At 45.5% G+C, this 23,688-nt stretch overlaps 1 protein-coding gene across 1 annotated transcript; it reads left to right on the top strand.

Moving 5' to 3' along the window:
- The first annotated feature begins 1,276 nt into the window (after positions 1–1,276).
- Positions 1,277–23,189, top strand: LOC130578421 (uncharacterized). The gene is made up of 18 exons (XM_057374490.1): positions 1,277–1,376; positions 1,906–2,020; positions 3,624–3,798; positions 4,374–4,485; positions 5,454–5,560; positions 6,455–6,581; positions 7,119–7,239; positions 7,506–7,591; positions 8,593–8,717; positions 9,912–9,971; positions 13,518–13,584; positions 14,699–14,793; positions 15,818–15,946; positions 16,854–16,968; positions 18,160–18,297; positions 18,960–19,209; positions 19,504–19,632; positions 22,041–23,189. The coding sequence occupies exons 1-18, from the start codon at positions 1,283–1,285 to the stop codon at positions 22,234–22,236; spliced, it is 2,241 nt and encodes a 746-aa protein (XP_057230473.1). The 5' UTR covers positions 1,277–1,282; the 3' UTR covers positions 22,237–23,189.
- The last annotated feature ends 499 nt before the right edge of the window (positions 23,190–23,688 follow it).

Here is a 23,688-nt window from a genome sequence, read left to right as displayed (position 1 = left end):
TTAAAATTCAGAGCACAGCTCAGCCCATCCCTGGCATCGTAACCCTGTTGGCTTAATGAATTTATTCCAAAGCTGACTTTGCCCCAGAGAGCGAGGGGTGTGTAGGCACAYGCACAGCAATAGCAGAACATTTGCATGAGCCCATGAACAGCTCAGGCTGCTGAGCTTAGCACAAAAAGGATTTGGAAAGGGGAAAATGTTAATGTTTCAGTCAGGTGTGCATTGTGTCTTGTTGATCCAGGCCCACATTTCTTGAATAACACAGCCCAAACTGTCCTGCATTGTTGGAGTCTTTAGATTTGGGCAAATGTATTGTCCCCAGGTATAACAACATAATTTTTTGTACAGCTGTAGTGCCACAGACTACAGAGAGAGCAAAGCCATGTTCTGCTAAGTGTAATACGAACACTCTACTGTATTTTAATTAATTTGCCATCTGAATTAACAATGAGCACAAAGGACTGAGGAAGGGAATCCTTTCCTCCTAGTGAAGGGGTGAGGAATGGGGAGACTGGAGGGATATGGCCAAAAACCCAGGGAAAGTATGTGAGGCATTGAGTGAAACTGCCCTGAGGCTCAGACCAGACCACTCTCTTAACATTTACAGCTCTCTCCCCCTCGTTCTCTGTTTGGGAATGAATTTAATTAGAGTGAAAAGGAGTTGCTAAGAGACCAGAGGAGTTCTGGAGTTTGTTGCTGGGGCTGAATTGCCTCTCTGCTTCCAAGGCACTGAGCTAAGAAGGATGATGTAACATGAGCCTGCATAAAGCACTCCCGGCTCTGGGGAAAGCTGCTCTCTCCTCCTTGCAGTTCCAGTCTGGTTTCTCAGCTCCTTTTTGAGCTGCTTATTTTCTCCCAGACTTCTTAAAAAGACGAGTTCATATCCCCTTATAGCACTATTCTGCCTTGTAGATTCCTCCTTGAGAGGAGGTGGCAGTGGCTGGGTCTGAAATCTGTCATGAGCAGGTCACTCTGGAATTTAAAAGGTTTCCTACTCCAGAATTCTCTCTGGTTTGTCACTCCCCATGCTTTTCTCTGCTCCACCACGATTTCAGCCCAGCATTGACAATGGAAGGGTGACCCTTTCCAACTCCATTTCTGCACTTTAACATTTTGTTTGGACACCCTGGCYCGTGCTTGAAACACCAGCAGATTCCAGGCAAGGGCTGTCTGCCTTCCAAGGTCAAGGCAAGAGCTGATAAGTTTCACTTCTCAGGGTCACATCATTGCTAAATTCCATCTTTCCTTTCCACCTGCCTTCTGTTATCTCAGGGCCATCCATATGCACAAGATGATTAGGAAGATAACCTACAGCTTGGGAAGACACGTGTCCTCCATGGCACGTGGAGCCACCCAGGTGAGAAGACTTCTGCATGGTGAGTAGTGCATTCTGAAACAGCTCCTTGGTGGAAAGCATTTTCCTCATCTGAATTCAGCAGAGACCTTGCTGGCAGTGTTCTGGGAGCACAGCAAAGAGCCAYGATAGCCTTGATGTACAGTAGTCTTAAAATATATTGGGTTACTATGGTATCCTTGGTGCTTCCACTGTTTTAAAACATATCCCCATCTTTAGGCATGGTGGCAGGGCTCAGTTTTTTCACAATAATGTTCAAATAATGTTACTGGAGCCWGTGACAACACAACTGCAAAAGTGGTGGCAGAGGAACCTTGAGTGAAAGYGATGAGGATTGTAATTCATATTAACAGTAGAGATATTTGGCGCACATTTCACTTACATAAAACACAGCTTTAGTCTCCTCCAAGTTATTTGTAAATTCACCCCAAAGAACAGCTGAAGAGGGGGATAAACTTGTTGTGATGACGACAGTTTGCTCTTTATAAAACAGCTCAGCAGTTACTGCAAATACCCACGCAAATAACTCACTTTTCCATGTTTATTCCCAGGTGCTCATGTCAGGATCCATCCCTCTGTGCAGGAAGCTCTGGTGGAGGGSAGGCCGGTTGTGGCCTTGGAAAGCACCATCATTACCCATGGCATGGCCTATCCTGTCAACCTGAGGTGCTGCATTTTGATGTTCCTTGCTCAGTGAAGTTGTGAGACTGAAGCCATAACTCACTGCATTGATATCAGTATTCTGGTCAAGCCAAAGCTGTTGAAAGAGCAAGTGGAAATGTCAGGTTCTTAGGCATGCAAAATAATAGGAGCTCAAGTGTAAAACCATTTTATTAGGATTTTTAAGGACAATTATGGAAAGCCCAGTTATCTCCTTATCAAACCCCTTAAATTTCTGGCTTCCTTTAAAATGCAGTAGCAAATAATGACACCACTCCCTCTAAAAGAGAGCTATCAGGCTTTTCAGCTTTACAGACATTGAGAACACTTTGCAGTTTCTTTTCCCAGATCTTTTGTAATGCAAAAAGGTTTGAAACACAATAGGGAAATCTGTTCCTTTACCCACTCAGAGCAGTTACTGTGAGAGCTCCTGGTCCCTTCTTGATGTCTTCTGTACCCTGCATGGACSACCCCCCACACCTCTACTCTTGATATTTATTGATTTTCAGTAGATTTATGTTTCATTGAGTTACAGGGCCAGAAATTGTTGCACTCTCCCCTCTGTCCTTGCTTGCAGAGARCACAGAAAGGTTTTGGTATTGATTTTCCATCTTGCTTTTTACCTGGCTGTTATTCTGCCTAACATTCTGTTTTGAAATGAAGCTCTAAAAACTCAGTTTTGGGGAAAAGATGGYTTCACTAGTTAAAGATTGCCTAGCATGTGTCCAGATAGCTCAGAAARGAAGAAGAAGCTGTTCTTTAAATAGATAGTGTATGAATGATCAACACAAAATCTGCTAAACTTAGAAGGATTTAGTCTAGAGCCCTGGGATAACCCAAGGCAGCAGCTTTTGGCACTGTTGTTACTCTATATCTGACTCTATTGTGAAAAATATATTCTGGTCATTTGAGCAGGAATTGCAGTACCTGGGGGTTCTGTGAAGGTCTGTGATGTCAGAAAAATAACAGGTAAAAGATACAGAAAAGGCCTATTTTGAGAAGTTCTCTAATATAGGCTACTGTACAACCAGATTTGCTTGTAAACCAAATTATTTTTCTCAAAAATGAAGCACAGAGCTTGGACACTGYAGCTCCTCTGTTTCAACTAAAATACTTTAAYTGTGCRCCTGAGTSCAGCTTTTACTCCCATAAATTTCTACAACAAATAGCAGGGCCCAATAAATTATGATGAAAGAAGAAAATAAGAAACTAAGAGAGTGGATGAAAGGGGGTGGTAAACTATGCTGCTGAAAACMAGCTAGGTTCAAGCAGAAAGCTGAAACAGTAGTAGAGATCACCAAAAAAAATTGAACCATGAGACTGAAGGAAGCATTTTAAGTGTCAAAGTAAGGACTTTAAATCTGGCTCTTTACCTTGGGAAAAAGAAATTAAAAGTAGAATTCTCTAAGCCTTACTCTTGCAGCTTAATCATCTTTAAAAATGGAAGTTCTTCACTTCTGCAAGTTCAAGTGCAAAGACTTGTGCCATGAGGCAGATACAAGAGGAGCAGGACATAGCTGAAATCACAAGAACTGCAGAACTGTGAATGACAGCCATCAGACACGACCATTTCCTTGCCTTATTTTGTGTCTTGTTTGCTTTATTTTAGCATGGCCAGAGAGGTGGAAGAAATTGTAAGAACAAATGGAGCAGTGCCAGCCACTGTAGGTATTTTAAGGGGCCAGATCCACGTGGGACTCACAGAYGAGGAACTGGAGTTCTTGGCAAGCAGTAAAAATGCAGTCAAAGTGTCTCGCAGAGATTTTCCTTTCGTCCTCAGCCAGGTATGGTGTGCAGACTTTCTAGTATGGTCTTTCCCAGTAAAGTACAGTGCTCTATTGCTTTTTCTAGCAACAGTGTAATGCTCTCCAGCTTCCAAACCTCTCAAAAATATCATGGGAACTGGTATCTTATTGGTCCTGACTGGAGTAAAATTATGACAGAGTAAGGGAATGACRTACTGGAAACAGAGCTCCTGAAAAGTCACTCTGGGTGGGCTGGCAGGCCATGGGCACTTGGCTGAGAATATTCTTATTGGCATGATAAGACACGATCACATTGCATGTGAACTATGTGACACAAAGGCTGCACCAAGCTTAAAGTGACAGCTAAAACTGCCACGGGCTGCCCATGGAACAAGAACAGCTTATACASRTGATTCACAGAATCACAGAATATTCTGAGTTGGATGGGACCCACAARGATTGTACAGCCCAACTCCTAAGWGAATTCCTTTYTGCCTGAAATAATGTTTGTGTTTGAATCTCACTGGTCAGCTGTTCACATTGCTGTGTGTGCAGACATTGCTGCTTCTCCAGGTCCCCCTGGCTGCTGAATGTCACTGCTTGGTCCCCARCAGGGCTTGTCTGGTGGCACTACGGTGTCTGGAACGATGATWGTGGCACACAAAGCAGGAATTCCCGTGTTTGTGACAGGTGGCATAGGAGGTGTCCATCGGGAYGGGGAGAACAGTAAGAACATCAATTTATTCTATTTTTCTCTCTGTTGCTACAGTTTTATTTGATTCCTTCTTTCCCCTTTTGTCTGTCCTACAGTAGCTGTCTGTTCAGAAGAATAAAGTTAACATTCTTCTTGAGCAAACTATGGTTGTTTTCTCCCTGATGTCCCCTTTCCAGAAGCTTCAAAATATTCCTCTTGAGCCCTGGATAGTGTTAAGGGGGTGGAAGTTTCTCTTTATCCTTYGCTTACACGGGATTATATTGACATTGTTTGCTGATGCAACAGGAGCTSACTGCACCTCTCCCTCTTTGTAATGTCTGGATAACCTGATAMTGGCTGAGCACAGTGTTGTTATCARCTCKYTCAGCTGAGGAAAAGAGGAGTCTTGCCATAAAAGGGTGCTCGATATTAGAGGTGTGTGCTCCTCTCTGGAAAATGGCCCAGTCTTGGCTGTATGGTTGTGGTTTTGAAGTGCTTTCTCTCTTCTCATGTACTTCCAGCACAGCACAAGTACAGTGCCCTGTTGTGTGCCATCCATTTCAGATGTGATGTAAATTCCAGGCCAGGCGGTTTCCTTAGGTCAGCTCCTGTGGTACTTCTTTCTTTTGCGAGCATTGTCACTTCCAAATTCAAAATGTGCTTCAGTGATATTCCATCTTGAACTCCATCCTTGCTGTAAAACACCTTTTTCTTTCTTTTCTACCAAATTTTTGCTTGCTTTTTATCCATGTCATCAAAGAGACAAGAGACAGAGTGCAAGGCTGCACCTCTGCCCTTAGCCATGTGTCTTTTTTTTGTTAATATCTCTTTTAATCTCAACGCCTAAAGGCATGACCTAAACCTGTAATATTTACTCATGGACCTAAGCAGTTATCAATTCAAGCAGTGCCATCACAGCCAWATGTGGCTTTTTAGGTCAGATCTCATCAGTTTGGAGTAGAACACAATCACTAACACAGTGCTGCTTGTCCCTTGACAGCTCTGGATGTGAGTGCTGACCTGACAGAGCTGGGACGAACTCCGGTTGCTGTTGTGTCTGCAGGAGCCAAGTCTATCCTTGATATTGGCAGGACACTGGAATACCTGGTAGGCAGCATGGGCTGTGGTTTTTGGAAGTAGATAACTTCATTCTTTGTGCTCAGTGGCGCTGGGATGGGTCCTAAGCTGAAGATTTTCAGAAATTGCTGCTGAAAAGATGTGAAGCCGTATTTACAGTCCAGTAAAAGCTCTTGGCTGCTCCCTAACACAGATCTATCCATGTCCAAGGGGCTGTTGCAGCAGCTGTTCCAACGCAGGTCAAAGGTAGTCCAAGCCATGTCCTTTTTCTCTGGCTTTAGATTTGCTTTTCTGGGATGATGCTTCCACAAGTTGATGGATCAGGAAAGCTAAATCCAATGAACACTAAAATAAAATCAGAATTTAAAGGGAACCCAGATGATTTTCAGTGGTCACCTTTCAAGGTTTGGTCAGCACTTCAGCTGACACCCAACATCAGTATTTCTCAACTGCAAGCAGAACTTTTTGATATTCCTCTCAGATATCTCTGCCTCAGTGAGCCAGACCTGATCTAGCCATTTATCATGTCTGTCTTGTTGTCCTGAAATATCTTGATGAGAAAATGGGATGGGATGGGATGGGATGGGATGGGATGGGATGGGGTGGGATGGGATGGGATGGGATGGGAGGGGATGGGATGGGATGGGATGGGATGGGATGGAATAGAAATAGAATCGAATAGAATAGAGAATAGAATAGAATAGAATAGAATAGAATAGAATAGAATAGAATAGAATAGAATAGAATAGAATAGAATAGAATAGAATAGAATAGAATAGAATAGAATAGGAGTGGATAAAAACAATCAAGACCCATGCTCAAGAAAGGCAGTTTCTTTCTGGGTAGAAGGAAAAAGTCCCTTTCTTTAGCTGGCTCCCCTTTCCCTCCACTGATTACCTTCTTGTCTCTCCTCCACTGCTGCAGGAGACTCAGGGTGTTTGTGTGGCTGCCTTTGGAGAATCAAGAGAGTTCCCAGCCTTCTTCTCACGCCACAGTGGCTTCCAAGCACCGTATCACGTCCGGGATGAAGAGGAGGCAGCTAAACTCATCGGTGTGTTTCAGATGGCAAAGTTGTCAGGTCTTGGAAAAGGGGACACAGGAATCACCCTGGATGAGATGCTTTGTTTAAATCTGCAGAAAAATTTGCCCTGAAAAWTATGCCATCCCTCTTCCCCCATTCCTGCATCACAAGTGCTTTGAAAATACAGTGGCAGAGAAGTCCAGTCTGTGCAACAAGTACAACTGCAARCCAGCTGCAGCCAGCTTGGCATACTCATTCATATTTCATTCACCCTGGTGAAGTGGAGGCAACTCATAAAAATATATTGACCAAAACAGTTTCTGGGCCTTTGGAAGGGGAATCATTTTAAAAAARAAAAAAAAAAAAATCTTTTGCCCCATTTACTGTACAGATAGACACAAAATAAGCAGATGTGAATTGTTTGGTAGCTGGAAAAGATCCTGATCTTGGGTTAGCTAAGAGCTGGAGTTTGAGCTTCCTGCAGCCTGTGCCCACTGTTTTGTGTCCTTTTCCTTCAGCAGCTGGCTCTCAGGGAGAGGCACTAACAGTGTTCCCATCCTCCTGCAGACAGTGCTCTGGGGCTGGGGCTGAGCAGYGGGGTGCTGATAGCAGTGCCCTGTCCCCAGGAGCGAGCTGCCCAGGGCCAGGCCATCGAAGAGGCCATCCAGCAAGCTCTCAGCCAAGCCAGGTGAGCAGCACCCYAAGCCTTTTCCTTTGCTCAGCCCATGCTCTTGGGGGAGTAAACAAATTCAAGGGCACTGCTGCAGGAGCTGGACCCTAACCTTGGGTGTGGGTGACCCCAAAACAACTTTCCAACTCTAGCTTTATCTAACCCAAAGTGTGTTTGCAGGGCTTGTTGTGGTGTGTGGCTGTGGAGATTAAAGTGTCTGCTGGCASTGTAGCTCCTCTGATGCCACTGCAGCTCATCTGTGGGCTTTTGCTTTGGTTTTGCAGGTCCAAAGGAATCACAGGCAAAGAAGTGACCCCGTTTTTGTTACAGAAGCTCACAGAGTTAACTGATGGGAAATCACTGGATTCCAGTATCCTTTTGCTAAAGGAGGGGAAAAAGAAAGTGCTCCAGTATATTTCATGTCTCTTCTGACAATGCCTGGCAGAAAACACTGTCACTTTATTGACAGTCTAGAAAGGAGCAAACATTTCAGTATCTGCGAACAGATGAGAGCTTAACACCTCCATCCCGATTGTCTTTATCCCCTTTTCCATTAAAATTCTGAGGASAGCACAGATGGGTGGCCCAGAGCCTATAGAAATCCTCAGGACACTGTTTTTGGGGACATTGGAAAGTCTCTGGGCTTCCCAGAGCRCTGTGCTGCACATCCCATTGCCTTTTCCAACATTCCATGTGGTACAGAGAAACCTGGAGGACAAATGCACAGCCAAGAGAAATGCCAGTGTGGGATGTGGGAGAGCCAGACTCACATCCAGGCTCTGCTGAGAGCCCTCCAGGAGACCTGACCAACCAGGGCACAATGGTAAAGGCATTTTTGGATATTAGAGCTCTGTGCAGCCACAAAGCAAGGCTTTTAAAGCCTGTGTTCACAGTGCAATTGCTAAAAAAAAAAACATTGCTTAGAGTGACTTGGCAAAATCTCAGTAGCAATCTCATTCTGGAAAAGCTGACCAAGATCCCCTAAGGTTTTTAGGCTCTCTGCTATAATTTAAGTGCTTTACCTTTTTTTTTCTCTGTGAAGCCTTTGCTTCTATTCCCCACCTGTCAAAGACAGTTTTCCTCTCTGTGGACATTGGGGGAGGAAACATATAAACAAACAAAAAAAAAAGAAAAAAAAAGAAATAAACAAAAAAAAACCCTCCAAACAAACGAAACCCAAAACAAAACAAAAAATCTGAACTTTCATGTAGCACTGTAACCCACTGCACGTCCCCAAATGATTATGATATGGAACCTATCAAGTCCCAGTACATTATTTCCTGCTTTCTCCCTTTAAACAGTTCCTACATRAGCTTCTAACAGGTCAGACTCGCTGGTATTTTTCATTTTCCTCAAAGAAATGCCAAACAGACCTTGCACTGATCCAGAACAACGCCAGGGTGGGCAGCTGCATTGCAGTGGCCCTGAGCAARCTACAGAAAGCCAGAAGGAAGGGGAAGCTGCCTCAGCGAGGGGATGTGACCCCACCCCAACCAGTGAGTCCTCTCCCTGCCTCCATATGATGCCTCTGTGCTGACAGCAGCAGATAAATTTATATCTGTGCCCAAAAGTAAAATGTGACTCAGCCAGGGAGCAATCATTCTCCTTCACACTCTTCATTCTCCCTTTATTTCTGTTTTTATTCTTCAAAGATAAGGATRTGTCCTCTCCTCCTCCCCCACCCAGGTTTACAAGGAATAAACACTGACAATGGCCTAATCTCATTAAGTCTTAGACCATCAAGGCCATTAAAACTTTAATCACCTTTTCACCTTTTGCCATGCCCTTATGTCCAGCTTCAGCTCTGTTGCTCTTAGTGCCAGGGAACTTGTGACTGCAGGAGTAGACATGGAAGAGGGTGGGGAGGGATATTTTGAGCTGCTGAGCCATAAATATTTATAAATATATCTWTTAGTTGGCCTCCTGCTAACCATTGACAAAATCACAAGAGTTACAGCACATCCCAAACAAGATCTACTATAACCCTAATACTCTCTTCACTCTCTTGGATTTTGTGCCTGCCATGTAATTTACAGGAAATCTGTTTAAGGGGGTCTTTAGAGACATGAAAGATTTTCTTAAAACCCATTTGCAATAGGACTTGTCAAYCTAACAGAGGGCAGYGAYTCTAGAGKCARTAACCCAGCTTTTGATGAGAAAAAMCAGCTGTATGTCCCCAAAGCATCTGGAAACTTCCTGTTTGTGGAGCTGAACCACTTCTTCTGGCTTTGCAGGACAATAAAAAAGTGATCTGTAAAGTGTCACGGAGTATGGCCATTTCTCTGGGGAGGTTGTGAGAAACGACTGCATTTTCCTTCCCACTTTTCCCATTTTCTTTGCTTTTCTTACTTTTTTTTTGCTTTTCTTTGCTTTTCTTTGCTTTTTTGCACACCAATGCTCGATGTTTCTGAAGCCACCAGCACCCCTGTGAGCGCACAGTGACATCCCACATTGGGGCTGGCTGTCTGCAGGCACAATTCAACAGGCAACAGATAGAAAAGATTTTGATTCTTTCTGCTTGGGATTTTACAAACCTGTGTCCAGCCATCCAAAATAAACCCTGTTTTTAGTGCTGTGAAGGGGAGAGCTTTCAAAGAGGGTGGGAAAAGTGAGTAGGCAAAGCAAAGACCTGGAAACTTTCCCCTGAAGTCCTTCCAAACACTTTTTACCTCTTTTTTCCCCTCTTCAAGGTGGTGATTGGAGGTATCAACGTTGACTTTATAGCCAAGGCGCAGAACCCTGACATCCTGGTACTGTATTTGGAGGTTTTTTTTGTGGCACCAGTGGGTTTCCAGCTACTTTTACAGCAGTCCCGAGCCAAAGGGGTTGGGGGRAAGGTGTTAACCATGTTTAATATCCATGTGTGTGTACACACAGACCTGGGAGGTAGTGCTGGGTATTTAGTGTGTTGTTTAGAGTGCAGAGTACTCATGAAGGACTTGAATCTCATACCAAAAAAAAMCCCAAAAAACAAAGGCTTTAAAAATCAGAACATTTTAAATGTTAGCAGACTCCTTTTGTCTCAATTTRGTTTGAATGAGAAGCAAACAAGAAKCTGAAGTRGAACAAACCTGTGACTCCCCCATGCTGTTTGCGTGGCCAATTTTTGGCAGTACCAAGTACTGCAGATTGAGGTGGTGAAGCTTCCTCAAAAGTTTTATATTGTCTCAAATTACTCTGTGGTGGAAACCAAGGCAGGAAGCTTCTGCCCTCAGATGGGGCAGCCTGTGAAGACCTCTCAGTCATACAGAGAAAATGTGCTGGGCAAGCTGTCTGGGAGGAATTTGGCAATTTAATGATGCAGGGGCTGAGCAATGTTATAATGGTCAAGGGTGAAATAYGCTGTGGCATCAGTTATGGGGGCTTGCAAAAGCAAAAGTTCAGCTGTTTCAGCTGAGCTGCGACCAATTCCACCCAGAACCCACTCTCAGCCATCAGGACAATGAGCTGAGCTGTGCCCAAGGTGAATTGGCACTTTTTGGCAYGTCAGACATGAGTGTAGATCCCTGGACTGCCCATAGCATGGTGAGGGGGCAAAGGAGCAGAATAGATCCTGCTGGGAACAGCTGACAAGGGAAAAAGGAGGTTTTTAATGCTGCATAAAATAATGAGGTGATATCTGCCCTTCTGCCTTCAGTGAGCCCTGGAGCTCATGGTGCATGTGGCTAATACCCAAATGCCAAGCTGCAAGAGGATTTTGGGAACTGACAGCCAAAAGGCTCCTGCTGACAAGTATTGGGGTTAGGCACAGAGGAAAAGGCCCTCTCAACGTCATTGTTTTGGCTTTTTTTAAGACAGTTGGTTTCTCAAAGGGCTTGGCACCCAGCAGATCCCACCTTTACACCTGCTGGATTTGTTGCAGAGCACTGGGCACCACTCACAGCTCATGATGTCTCAGCAGGAAAGCAGCTCTGTTCTGACCTGGTTGTAATTCCCACGAGGGAATTCCTTTCAAGGCTATCCAGAAGCTAAATTCTTAATATGTAACTRTCTGACCTGCTGAGAAGGATGAACAATTTTGCTCAGAGAAAAGCATTATGGTTATAAATCTCTCAGGATACCCAGAAATTGAGCAGAGTAAAAAAAATCTCATTTTTACATTAAGAATTCAAATCTCTTTGGACATGGAAAAAGAAAGCTCCAGAGAATTTCTCAATTCTTCAGAAACTTTGCCAGAAAGCATCAACCCAGTCTTGTTTCAGATCACTTTTAGCAAACCCATYTTCACCTAAATTCTTTAATCTCAGCCAGTCCCACCCAAACACAAGAAGAGATACTTGAGTACCCCCAGACTTGGAGTTACAACTGAGTTGGCAAAGTGGGATGAAAGCCACTCATTTCTTTTCCTTTAAAACCAACTGCTGGTTCCTCTCTCACTGCACCCACCTGCTACTTTAAAGACAGATTTAGCATCTGCATTTCTTTTATTCCCTGTGGGGCTGTACAACAGCAGAGGTCACCCACAGCTGCATCCCTGAGCAGGAGGCTGCTACATCTGCTCTCAGGGCAAGGCTTGGATAAAAACTCCAGAAACTCTGCCTCTGATGTGTATGGGGAACTAAAAAAGAGGATCAGAATACCAGGTTGCAAAAGGAGCTGATGAGTATTTTCACCATTCCTGCAGGCATCAGTTTTAAAACACAGATAATGCAATGATATAAACTGCAGTTTGTGCTTATTGCTGATGGCAGCTAGCACCCTCTTTTAAGGTGAAACAGGGGCCAGTGTTCAAAGCCATGTTGTTTGACTTGCCTAAAAAACCATCCTTGCTCTTTATTTTGTAATATTGGGGTTTGGTTTTGGTTTATTTTCCCCTTGGCTGCCTCTATTACAGARTTAAAGTAGCCAAGCTCACTTTGCTTTTGAAATCTGCAACACTCAACAGGAGAGAGTTGCAGATGGAAACATCTTCATTCCAGATGAAGAAACATCTCCAGTACCAGGCAGCACAAGGAAATGCAAGGGAGGGGCATTTCTGTTAATGAGGAGTGGCAAGTGGTGCAAAGRTGGACAAAGGTTGGTTTTACACAGGCAGTTCTGCTCAGGTGGATTGAACAGCTTAGGGCCTGGAGAGCTGCCAGACAGAAAATCAAAGGTATCAAAGATTAGCACCAACTTTTACAAATTGCAGAAGCAGGGAGAGTCAGGGCTGAGAAAAAGAGCCTGGAGTTCAGATGAGAGTGATAAAAGATCGTATTTCAATGGGCTGGATGTGGGAGAAAGCATTGTGTGCAAAGGACAGATGGGGAAGAAGAACCCTTGGGGAGCTTCAGCAGGAATTTTGAGAATGCCCAAGCACTKTGATGGGTTGGGGGCAGAATGTGTCTTACAGTGAGATGGCAATACATTTTCCTGGTTAGAAAAGGGAGTGGTGTTTACAAGGAGAAAAATGTGAATTTGCAGGGGTGTTCCTGTGCACCTGGGCTGGTGTGGGGYAGAGACTGGGCCAGGAGCTTCTGCACACAGGCATTAGGGCTGTCTTCAGACATGGGAAATGTTTTTCAGGATTTTACAAAACAAGAGCTCTAAAACGGTTTGATAGTCAGATGAGGCCCAAATTGATCTGAGCACTTAACTGATGTCATTCTTCTGGCAGAAGAATTAGAAAGAGATGGGTGAGCGATTGCCTGTGTTCTCACAATTTGTCTGTTTGTGACAGAGAGGCAGATGGACAGAGGAGTGGAAGGCAGAGGGAGAGAAAAGAATTTGATAGCCACACATGTGCAAGAATGGTATTTTTAATGAGAGAGATGTTTGGGAAGCAATGGGTGAGTGAAAAAGTCTTCAGACTCTGAAACAAATCCTTCCATGAATTAAGTAGGGAGGCAGTACAGGCAAAGATAACGATCTCATTTGACATTCAAAGAGGAAAATAAATAAATAAATAAATAACTCCCACAAACTGCTTAAGGTGGGAGCCAGGTGGCCTGGAAGGCAGAGCCCCAGCAGCTTTGGGGTCACAGGTTGCTATGAGCAGGTGAATTTGGAAGGCATTCACAATGACTGAAACACTCAGTGGCCATTCTGGGAGTTCTTAGCCAGTTAGACCAAATAAACAAATCATGGGGAGATCAAGTGGGTCCCCCCTCCTTGAAAGCAGGCCTTGTCATGGAGATTGAAGGCAGTAGATGGCTCTAGAARTTTKTAAYRCCCTCARTCTGTGAGCTGGATGYCCTCTGCTCCCTCGGATTGCTGATYTCTGTTTCAGCAATACCAACTTCACATCATTATGGTGTTGTTGCAACAGCACCAAGCAGCCCTCTCAGTTTTGCCAAATAACAGGTTTTCTCTTCCAGGGCGGTGGGCAAACAAATGCTGGGAGAGTGAGACGAACCTTTGGCGGCGTTGGAAGGAACTTGGCAGGTGCCTGGTGTTGGCTTTGCRTGCCAGCTGTGATTTGTCCTTTGGTATTCCTTCCACAGCGGGAGATGGGGAATGTTGACAAGATTTGGGACACATTAGGCAGCATAGCAGTGGGCAGAGTGCCTGGAAAAGGCAGGGCCCATTCCAAGAAATAAGAGGAAGGGGGAGCTGATATCAGGAAAAGGAAGGCCCACAAATATGAAGTTAACTAGCACACAGAGCAGTAACCCCAAATCAAAGTTAAATAAGCATCAGAGTCTCCAATGGCTACTGAGCAGCCTCAGATTTAATTAATGCCAGGATGCAATCACTTTAGAACTGTGTTTAGAGCCAGAAATTGAAAGGAATAATCATAGCTCCAAAACGATAAGCCACATCCTATGGACAAAAGGAGCTGGGGTACAGGGGTTACTGGAGAAGAGAAAAGTCTGCAGTGCTTGGCAGTGGGAAAGGATCACACARTACCTGGRGCTCCATCACAAGCAGCAGCAGACSTATRTTCTTGTACTGAAGTTRACAGGGACAGATTACAGAAAGATTTTAGAATTATTCCAGCTTTTAGACCTTTCCCAATCTCCTAGCACAAATCTACCGTCGCTTCAGATCACTAATGAAGAATCTTAAGTGAAAAAAAACCCAAAAAATACCCCCGCCACCCACAGAGGTACAAATTGTGCAATTTGAAAGGAGAGAAGGAGGGGTTTCCCATTAATGCACTCAGATTCAGTGGTTCTAGTAAGATATCGAGGTGGGAACAGCAGTGTGGGAGGGCCAGCACCAGAAAATGCTGTGCTCAGAAGCAGTGTGGGAAAACCCACATGCCWGAGATGGGAAAGGAGAGGATGCCAGAAAAGTGCAGAATTTTCTCCCCCCTTTTTTTCTCCACTCCAGATGTTCCAAATAATCCTAAAATTCAGGGTGCTGGTTCAGCTCTCTGTAGGACACCTCACTCAGCCCAAGATGCTTCATCTTGAGCATCCTTCTAGGCAAGGACTGATGAGCATGAAATCTTTCAGGAGAGGGCTTTCCTAGAGCCACCCATCCTGCACAGGCTGTCACTGTGTTCACAGTACTCAGGATTTGTGAATAGCTTTTGTTTCCATTTGCTTTTTAGACTGTTTGAGCCGTCTGGGACAAGCTCCTCTCCTTTTGTCAGCTGTGGGGAAGGATGAGCACTCAGAGTCTGTCCTGCACTACTGCCAGCACATGGTACGTGGCACAGAGGTGGCATCACAGAAATGTGGAAGAGATGATATTACAGAGGGGAAGGACAGCATAAGTGACTGCTGTCTGCAGAGTGTCACCAAGAGATGTCACCAGCATGTCCTCAGGCCATCTGTGTGTCACACAAGSTGTGGGGAKGGGTGACWGGGGCAGKCAGGGCTGCAGACCACCCTTCTGTAACAACAGGAACACAACCTGTGGAACTGCACAGYACAGACCTCTCACTCAGTTACTAAAGGGTTGCTTTAACCTGTGGCATTTATTGCATTGCAAATGCTAAAAAATAGCCATGTGCCAGTGTCACCGAAAATCGGGAAGAAAATAAAAACCCTCTGACACTATATTGAAAATGATAGAGAATCAGGTATTACTTTATTTACTGGACAGGATGTGCCAAGGAAAATATTCCAAACACACATGCTTTTACAGGTCTTTCCCTCAAACTTTATCCAGTCAAAATTCATAGGGATGTATTGATTCAAAGTCCCTTGGACCAGAGCTGAGCAATGCCCAATATTCACTTTCCCATTGGACCCGAATTTCTTCATCTCTGATGTTAATTAGATTTTCATCCTTTGATTTTCTTTATCCAGTCTTTTCTGGACTGGATGTCTCCAGAGGCATCTGGGGTAGATGTTTGTAGATGGCCACTGATATTCTGTTGATGTTTCATTGATGCTGTTTATCTTTCTGGGGATCTTCTGGGCTACTCCCAGTCTGTTGATATGTTAAGCTCATGTCTACAGAGTGATGCTTCATCTTCTAAAAAAAAAAAACCCTTAAAAGAATATTTTTCCCCAAAGCAAGGTCAAACTAAGCTTAACTAGAGAAATAAATCTTAAAAGCTGTATTGTTTCCAGCCCTATCTAGACTGAGACACCTCTGAAATGCTGCTTCTGCCWAAGGAGAGCAGTGAGCTGGGCTGGGCACGGGGTGGGCACAGAGGAAAAATGACCCAGGTGTGGCAGGGGAGAGGAATGTCCTTGTGTCACTGTCCCCCCTGTTTCAGGACATGAGCGCCGTCCTTGAGCTGGAGGGGAAGAGCACAGCCACCTACTGTGCCGTGATCAGCAGTGCTGGGGAGCTCAGCGTGGGCCTGGGGGACATGGACATCCACCAGCAGATATCACAGCCATACGTACGCCACCCCTCGGGTTTGGGAGCTTTTCTGACCAGGAACTGGCTGGGCCTGTGACAAACACTGGTGACGTTTCTGCTGGGAGGGAGTGGCTGAGCACAGGGCATGGAAGATGGTAAATTAAACCCCAGACTTTGCCCACTGGCACAGCAGCATGCCAAGCTKCCAGAGCCCTCTGTTACTGCTCACCCAGATGGAGTTTCTCTCTGTTTCTGGTTTATAAGTATCACCACTACCATCATCCACGATATTAGGCCAGAATCCTCTTCATTAACTTGTCATTTTTGGCACCTTAAAGCCAGCAATAAATCCAGTCCACCTGCAGAAATTACAATTCTCCCTTTAGGGAAACACAGAAAGAAAAAWGGACAGAACGCTGCTTAAAGCAAGTTTTTCTATTCCATCCCCTTCCCAGCATCTCTGTGGTTTCTACACACTGAGCTGTATCAACAGAAACTGTTGCTCAGCACATCCAAACATTCACAAACATCAGGGAAGCATAAATGCAGCRGTGATTAAGGGCTGAAAGCCCCATCACTGCGCCCTCCTTTCCTGCTCAATCTTTTATTGACAGAACAAAAGCCTGTGCTTCACCACTGACAGCAACATGGAAGTTAAGTGCAATTTACTCACCAGAGGCATCTCCACGAGGTGGATGGAGCCTTCCTAGGGAATTATCTCTCTCTCTGGAGGGGCTCTGCATCCAGCTCTTGATGGCAGCGAGCARGGGAGGAGAGGGGGTAAATGGAAAAATCCATTTTCCTTAGGGAATCACCCTTTTAGGTTCATGGCTGCACCTAAGGGCTGAAATACAAGTTAAAATTTTATGTCAAGTCTGGCAAGGGATGGTTTTGTCCCTCTGCAGTGACTCAGGCTGTCTCTCCTCTATGTCCTGGTTTTTAACCAGGTGTCCCAGTTCCAGGAGAASCTGTGTCAGGCCCCGCTCATCTGCATCGATGGAAATGTTCCTCTGCCCACTATTGAGTATGTGTGCCAGCTAGCTAAGGAGCACCAGCTAGCAGGTAAGGAGAACCTGCCCTCACAGCATGTCACCCTGTGCCAAGGCAGGCCAGGCACATCCCTGCTGCTTGCTGGGGACACCCAGTTACTGTCTGAGGTGCTGGTTTGTCACCAAAACTGTGGGAAAAAGAAATACCCTCTGACACTATATTTGAAGTGATAGAGAATCAGGCATTACCTTATTTACTGCCCAGGAAAATATTTCAAACACACGTACTTTTACCATTTTTTCCCCAAAATTTATACAGTCAGAACCCATAGGGATGTATTGTTTAAAGTCCATTGGTTCAGAGTTGAGCAACCCCCAGTATTCAATTTCCCATTGGACCCAAATTTCTTCACCTCTGATCTTTTGGGCTGCTCCCAGTCTGTTGATGTATTAAGCCCATCTCCATAGACTGATATTTCATCACCAAAAAAAACTTTAAAAAAATTCCTTTCCCCAAAGCAAAATCAGACTAGAGAAATAAAATAAATTTTTTAAAGGTATATTGTTTCCAACACCGGGTCACTCAGCGCCTCTTTCTGTGCTCTGCTGCTCTGCTTCAAATGGATAAAACATTTCTGATTTCTCTTGAGTTTTCCTCTTTCTGCAGCTGAACCACATTTCCTGGAGCATGGCTGGTCAAGCCCTTGAGCAGTGCCAGAAGGGCAGGGAATGCTGCTCTCTGAGCCTTAAATCAAGGCAAGGGGCAATCTGAGCCTGTCTGCCAGTTTGAGCAGCAGTAATTTGCTTCTCAGAACAAGTGCTGAGGCATCTTTTGAGAGGAATTCTCTTCCACTTCCTATAAAATAAACGCCCCCCTCCACTGGGGGATGCCTCCACTGGGGGAAGGACCCTTCACAAGGCTTCCTAAACATTTGAAGTTACACCTTCCTTTTTGAAAGCAAATCCCAAAGGACACAGTGATCTAGAAACGTGGCACAGGCTCCAAAAACCACAAAATCGCAAAAGTGGAGCCTGACCATATCACCCAGAGCCAGGAGCAGCTGTGTCATTGCTGAGTGCTGAGAAGGAAACCTTGGGGTATCTTGTCCCAAGCTTGGGGGAAATAATATTTTAATTTCTCATTGTTAAACATGTACCTCCAGCTGTGCAGATTATGCCAAGTATTCTAAGCTGCATCCTGCTCTGACATAGGGATGAACCACTAATTAATGAATTTACTAATGAATTGCATTGTTTTTTGAAGTGTGCTATGAGCCAACAGATGAGAACAAGGCCTCGAAGCCCTTCCTCTCAGACAGCTGGAAAGCACTCACATACATTTCCCCCAACCTGCAAGAGCTGAGAGCAATAAACCGGACCCTCGGGAACCCTCTGCCAGCAGGTATTGAATACCCTGAAGGGCCAGTCAGACTTTTGGATAACCTGGATCCTGGAGAAGAGCATTTTCTGCTTCAGCCTGTAGTACAAGCAGAGTAATAAAATAGTGGGGATTCACAAGTGCTCGTGGTGTCTTGCACCCTACAGCCATCTCTGCGTGGGCTGTGTGGACTGATGGCCTGTCAGAGGTCACAGTAGGCCTGGGATGGCTCCTTGCCCAAAACCAGAGATCCCATTTGCCTCATTTCATCWCCTAAACAGGAGTAATATCTGGTTAGTCAATGTGTCTCTGAAGTGTGATGCTCAGAGGGTGCCTGTCCTGGCAGTACCACCCTGTGCAGAAATGAAACACCTACCAAAAGCAGGTGGAAATCCAACTGCATTAAGACAAGAAAGCCATGCTTCAAGGCAGCTTTTTGATCTCTACAGACACACTGTTAGTCCCTTGAGGGTTGGGTTCCTCAACATAGGAGTGCAGTACGGAGCTCTAAGCCTGGAGAATTCCATGTTTCCCACAATATAAAGAAAAAAGCAACCACATTTACCAACCACATTTCAGAAGTGCCCATAAAGAGTGGAAATGTTCATAAATAGGCTGTCAGCCCACAGAAAGGCTGCCTGAGGACCTTTACAGTGACAGAAGTTTCCCCTCTCCTCTCTCTGAAGAGCTGCCATCCAGCTTGGAGGATGTTGTCCGGACTGCAGTGGCCCTGGCCCGCCCTTTGCTGGCCCACCTGCACTGTGTGGTGGTCACCCTGGGTGCTCACGGTGTCCTCCTGTGTGGCAAAAGCCAGGGAGGGAGCATCTCGCTTTATCCAGGRGCTCCTGGACAGGTAAGGGCATGGAAAACTCACTCTGAGCTCTCAATCGCTGCTTTTTTGGACCATATGGTGCTGTTGCTATTTCGGGTGGCGTGGCAGCAGTCCTGGGAAACATGGCATCGCTGCTGGAAAATGTGTGTGTTTGCGGGGTTGGAATTCTCTGAGAGAAAATCGAGTTGTCTGTCCATGGAGTGCTGGCTCCTAGCAGCAGTGTTTAGAGTCAGCCAGAATTAAATGTGTGAATATTCATGAGCGCCAGCTTCGTTTGCAGGAAGCTTCGTTTAAACGATCCAAGTGTGAAAAGAAAAGATTATTGCCTCTTTTTCAGCCTTTTCCTTTTTTTTGTCATACCCTGGGGATCTGGCATGGGGCACAGAAGGTTTTACCAGGGCAATTCTCGCTCGGTCACATTCTCTCCTCTCGCAGGTTGCTGATGCTGCCCGGCTCTGTGCTGCCCACTACCCCGCCATCCCCATCAGCAGAGAGGAGATCGTCAACGTTTCGGGAGCTGGGGACAGGTACATCCTCACTGCTTTGTCCTCCCCTGCCGCCTGTGAAAGGGCCATAATCGCGTTCCTTTGAAATTCCACTGCGACAGCAATGACACTGCTGGAGGAAGAGTCACCAAGGACCTGAGAACAGGGCTGGTTACGGTGATTCCTCRCAAAGCCTGCTAAAAACGTCCCCCGAAGCACCTCGGAAAGCCAGGCTTGCCATTATTAGTTCTGCTTTTCTTTAAGATCCAAGCCTTTCTTGGCAATCTAAGGATTCTGAATTACTCCGGGCTGAGCTGCTAAAAAAGCAAAGTAAACCGCCCTTACATCAAAGCTGTCTTACTAAATAACTGCCTTACTTCCACACTTCTCCAATGGAAGTGGAACTGCCACTCAGTAGCTAAAATGGCCCTGTAAAAGCATTTCATCAGGTTCTGCGTTTGCCTCTGGCAGTTTTGAAGCYTCAGAAGAGTCTGCTGTATAATTCGCCTGGCTGTTCACACAATGCCACAGATAGGAGTGGGAAATGACAGCTATTATTCCTAGCCCCAGTGATCAATTCTCAGTCTGTCAGAGTAATATTTTATTATGCTCCTTGTTAACTTGACAAACTATATGTAGCAGTCAGGTTGTTTTTTTTTTCTCCTTCCTTCATACTCACAGTAATTGATTCTGTGCCTTCATTGCCTTGGGCTAGACCAAAAAGTCTGTATGTGAGAGATATTTCCTTTTCTACTCTTACCTACCAATAACTCAACATAGCAACGCTTCTTTTTTCTCTTATCAGTGGGCAGAATGAAAAGGCTTTTGTGGTTCTTTTACTTAAACATAGAGAGTCATCAATATTTGCCTTAAAATCAATAACTTCTTGCCAAGCTGGTTAGCCCACTTAACAAACCTCAGGGTTTTTCTTCCTAATAATGCCAGCTGCTCCCCTGAACWCCAGAAATCCCTGTTATACAGAATAAGAGTGCCAAAACAGGCTGGAAGTGCTGGGACACTGCACTGCCATACAAGCCATCTCCACAGAATATGAACTGGTGACATGTCCCAAGCCCAGCCTGTTGGCAGTTTCAGAGGAGTGTCACAGAAAAACAGAATGGTTTGGGTTGGAAGGACCCAGAGATCATCTAGTTTGAGCCTTCTGTAATGAGCAGGGACATCCTCAACTGGATCAGGTTGCTCAGAGCCCCATCCAACCAGAGCAGGGGCATCCACCACCTCTCTGGGTGACCTGTTCATGTTTCACCATTCTCATTGTGAAGAATTTCTTCCTAAAACTAATCTAAAATGTAAAGCTTGCCCAGCTTAKCCCCCTCACACTTTGGAAGCACAGGTCAGGGGACAATGCCCACCCAGAAACAGTGACCCAGGGCTCTTCGTGCCTCYTTTCCACCCTTTCTCCATTCCTCCTTTTCCACCCTGTGGCTCTCCCACAGCTCCTGAATGTGGGTGCAGTGTCTGTTTGCTCCTTGCCCCTGGCTGCCCTGACAACGTAACACCACCTGCACACACATGGCATTGCTAGGGGATGCTCCCCCAAATATTTACTCGCAGCTCCTGGAGCTGTTGAGAGATTGAGCACTCTGTGGAAGTCATAATCTTCTGTGCCTTTGTTRTGGATAAAAAGATGCTGAGGTAATCAGGTGGAGTGCAAAATTAGGGCTCATTTTACCTTCCCCATAAATGTGTTTATTAATCCTCCCTGCCATCACATTTTGCTGTCCTTGCTTCTTCCTCTAAAATGTGATTGTCTCTCCATTCTTTGCCTTCTCCTCTATCCTCTCCTAGCTTCTGAACATTGTTACAGTAGTTGCTGTGAATAGTTGCTCCCAGTCTATCACAAACGCAGCATTTTTGCTGGGAAATCTCAAATGAAAAACCACAGYAAATGTTTTCCAAAAATCTGAATTTCCAATCTCATTTCAGCTGTAGATTTCTTTTTCCAGCTATGCCTGCTGTCCCTCTCAGGTAGGTATGGAAACTTTCCCTCTCAGCCCATCCAACCTTTAGGGGAGAGGAGGCACCAACATAATGAGGACACAAKGAGCCACAAGAAACAGAGAAGTGACAAAATAACTAGAGAGCAAGGGAAAATTAGATTCTTTCTTTCTTAAATGCCTTTCTTTTCTCCTGCCTCACCCAGAAAACTGATGAGAAAAGAAAATGTGGTGCAAGAGGAAGTACCTCAACGTTTCAGATGAGAAGCACATAAAATGCAAATAAATTACACTATTTTGTACTCTGAGTTTAAAAATAAATATAGAAAAAGCCAAACTCGTTCATTATGACCTCATCCCTCCTGTGTGACATAGAGTGCTGCTGTAAGTGCTGGTTTGGGTGCAAATGAAAGCCTTACAGGTGAGCAGCCACATTCCTGAGTTCAAAGCTGTTCCCCCTGTGTTCAAAACCACTTTTCTTTCTCTCCACAGCCTAATGGCAGGAATCCTGGCTGGGATGCTTGCTAAACACGACACAGGCACGTGTGTCCGGATGGGTCTGCTGGCTGCCAGTTTGTCTCTYCGCTCCTATGAACCCATTTCCCCAGAAATCAGCCCTGCCAGTGTCAGCCAGGAGCAAGTCAAGAGCAGGAGCTGGCCAGAGGCGAAGGTATGGAAGATGGACTAAAGCAGGGTGCCTTTCTCATCTATCACCTCAATGCATTCCTGTTTTCAGGAATTGTGTTTTGAGCTTTGGGCTCAAAAGCTGGACACTGACCGGGAAACTTGAACATTCAGTACTTTTTGGAAGGTGAAGTTTTTTATGGAGTGCATTTGGTGACACCTGGTACTGCACTGCTCACATTTATATTGTTTTGCCCTGTCCTTTTGGATTTCATTTGGTGGGTTACACCAGCCACAGCAAGGTTCTGTCCGCTGCCTATGGACAGAATCTCAACTTCTCCCCACCCCCCATCTAAAGGGAAAACTCATCTGTTTTGGCCATGAGTAAACCCTCAGGGAAGRAGGCCTCAACCCAGGGAGCTCCTGTGGAAAGAAAAGTTGGTTTCTGGTCTTCCAGCCCTCCTGCTCTTGTGGCCTCCAGGCCATCTAGATTTTCTGTTGAGGGAATTTTCTTCCACCTCGTGTCACTGTTGTCCATTGCCACAGGAGCTCCTCTGTCACTGACTCCTGGATTTTCAGGACTGTGGCTCCTCAGTTGGGCCCAGCAGCAACATCTTCTCTTGCTGCTTACTCTTTTCTGTCCAAGAGATCCCATGGATCACAGCCTGTGGCAGGAACTGTGGGATAACCCCATCCATCTTCCCAAGCCCTCCAGCACACACCACATTTTCTTGCTCTCAAGTCCAATGCTCCTGGAGAAAGACTAAGCAAAGGGGGGTAACCAGAGATTAGCTGGTGGCCTTTGGAATTTGACAGCCCCTCATTCCACGTGTCTTCCTCCAAACTTGGGCCTTCCTTCCTTCTTTAGTCCAGGAGTATCAAATCTGAAGTGAGAGAGCAGAGGGAGCAAAGGCATCTCCCATGGAAGCAATGAGGAAAGTCACCTTCTCTCTCTGAGCATGTAACGTGCAGGGTGAAACTGCAGGTATCAACAGTTTTATAAACACTGAAACTCATTAAAATTAATTTCTGTTAGAGCTGGGTGTTGGTTCTGGCTGGTTCTTGAACCTGACTGATGGTAAACCTGGAGCACAGACCCACCCTTGATTTTTTCCTCACCCGTCAGTGAGGTCCCTGGGAGAGGAGCAGATCCCTGGGGTCTGACACAGCCCCAAAGCCACCCCAAGCTTCATCAGGGCAGCTCTGACCCCACTTTCCTGGTGGACTCTGCTATTTCAGAAGTGAGCTCCCACTGCAATGGATGGAGGCATTAACTGGGTGCCTTTTTCCAGTCCATTTCACCAGGCTCACAGMAATTCCTTCCCTCTTAGCCCAGCACCTCTCCATCAGCCACAGAAACATCAGCTCCCCCTTTACCCAGACCTTGCTGGTGACTGGTTTATCTGAAAGATTCTGTGCTCAGATGCCACAAACCCATGTGTGTGCCCGGGACCGAGCAGGGACAGGATGGCCGTGGCAGAAGGGTCTGGGATGTTTGGGAACACGAGGGAGGGGA

This window comes from Malurus melanocephalus, unplaced genomic scaffold (assembly GCF_030028575.1).
Source record: "Malurus melanocephalus ecotype Western Australia unplaced genomic scaffold, MMel_1.1 scaffold_226, whole genome shotgun sequence".
Classification (NCBI taxonomy): domain Eukaryota; kingdom Metazoa; phylum Chordata; class Aves; order Passeriformes; family Maluridae; genus Malurus; species Malurus melanocephalus.
The sequence above is the reverse complement of the archived record's forward strand: the minus strand, read 5'-3'. Positions and strand labels throughout refer to the sequence as shown.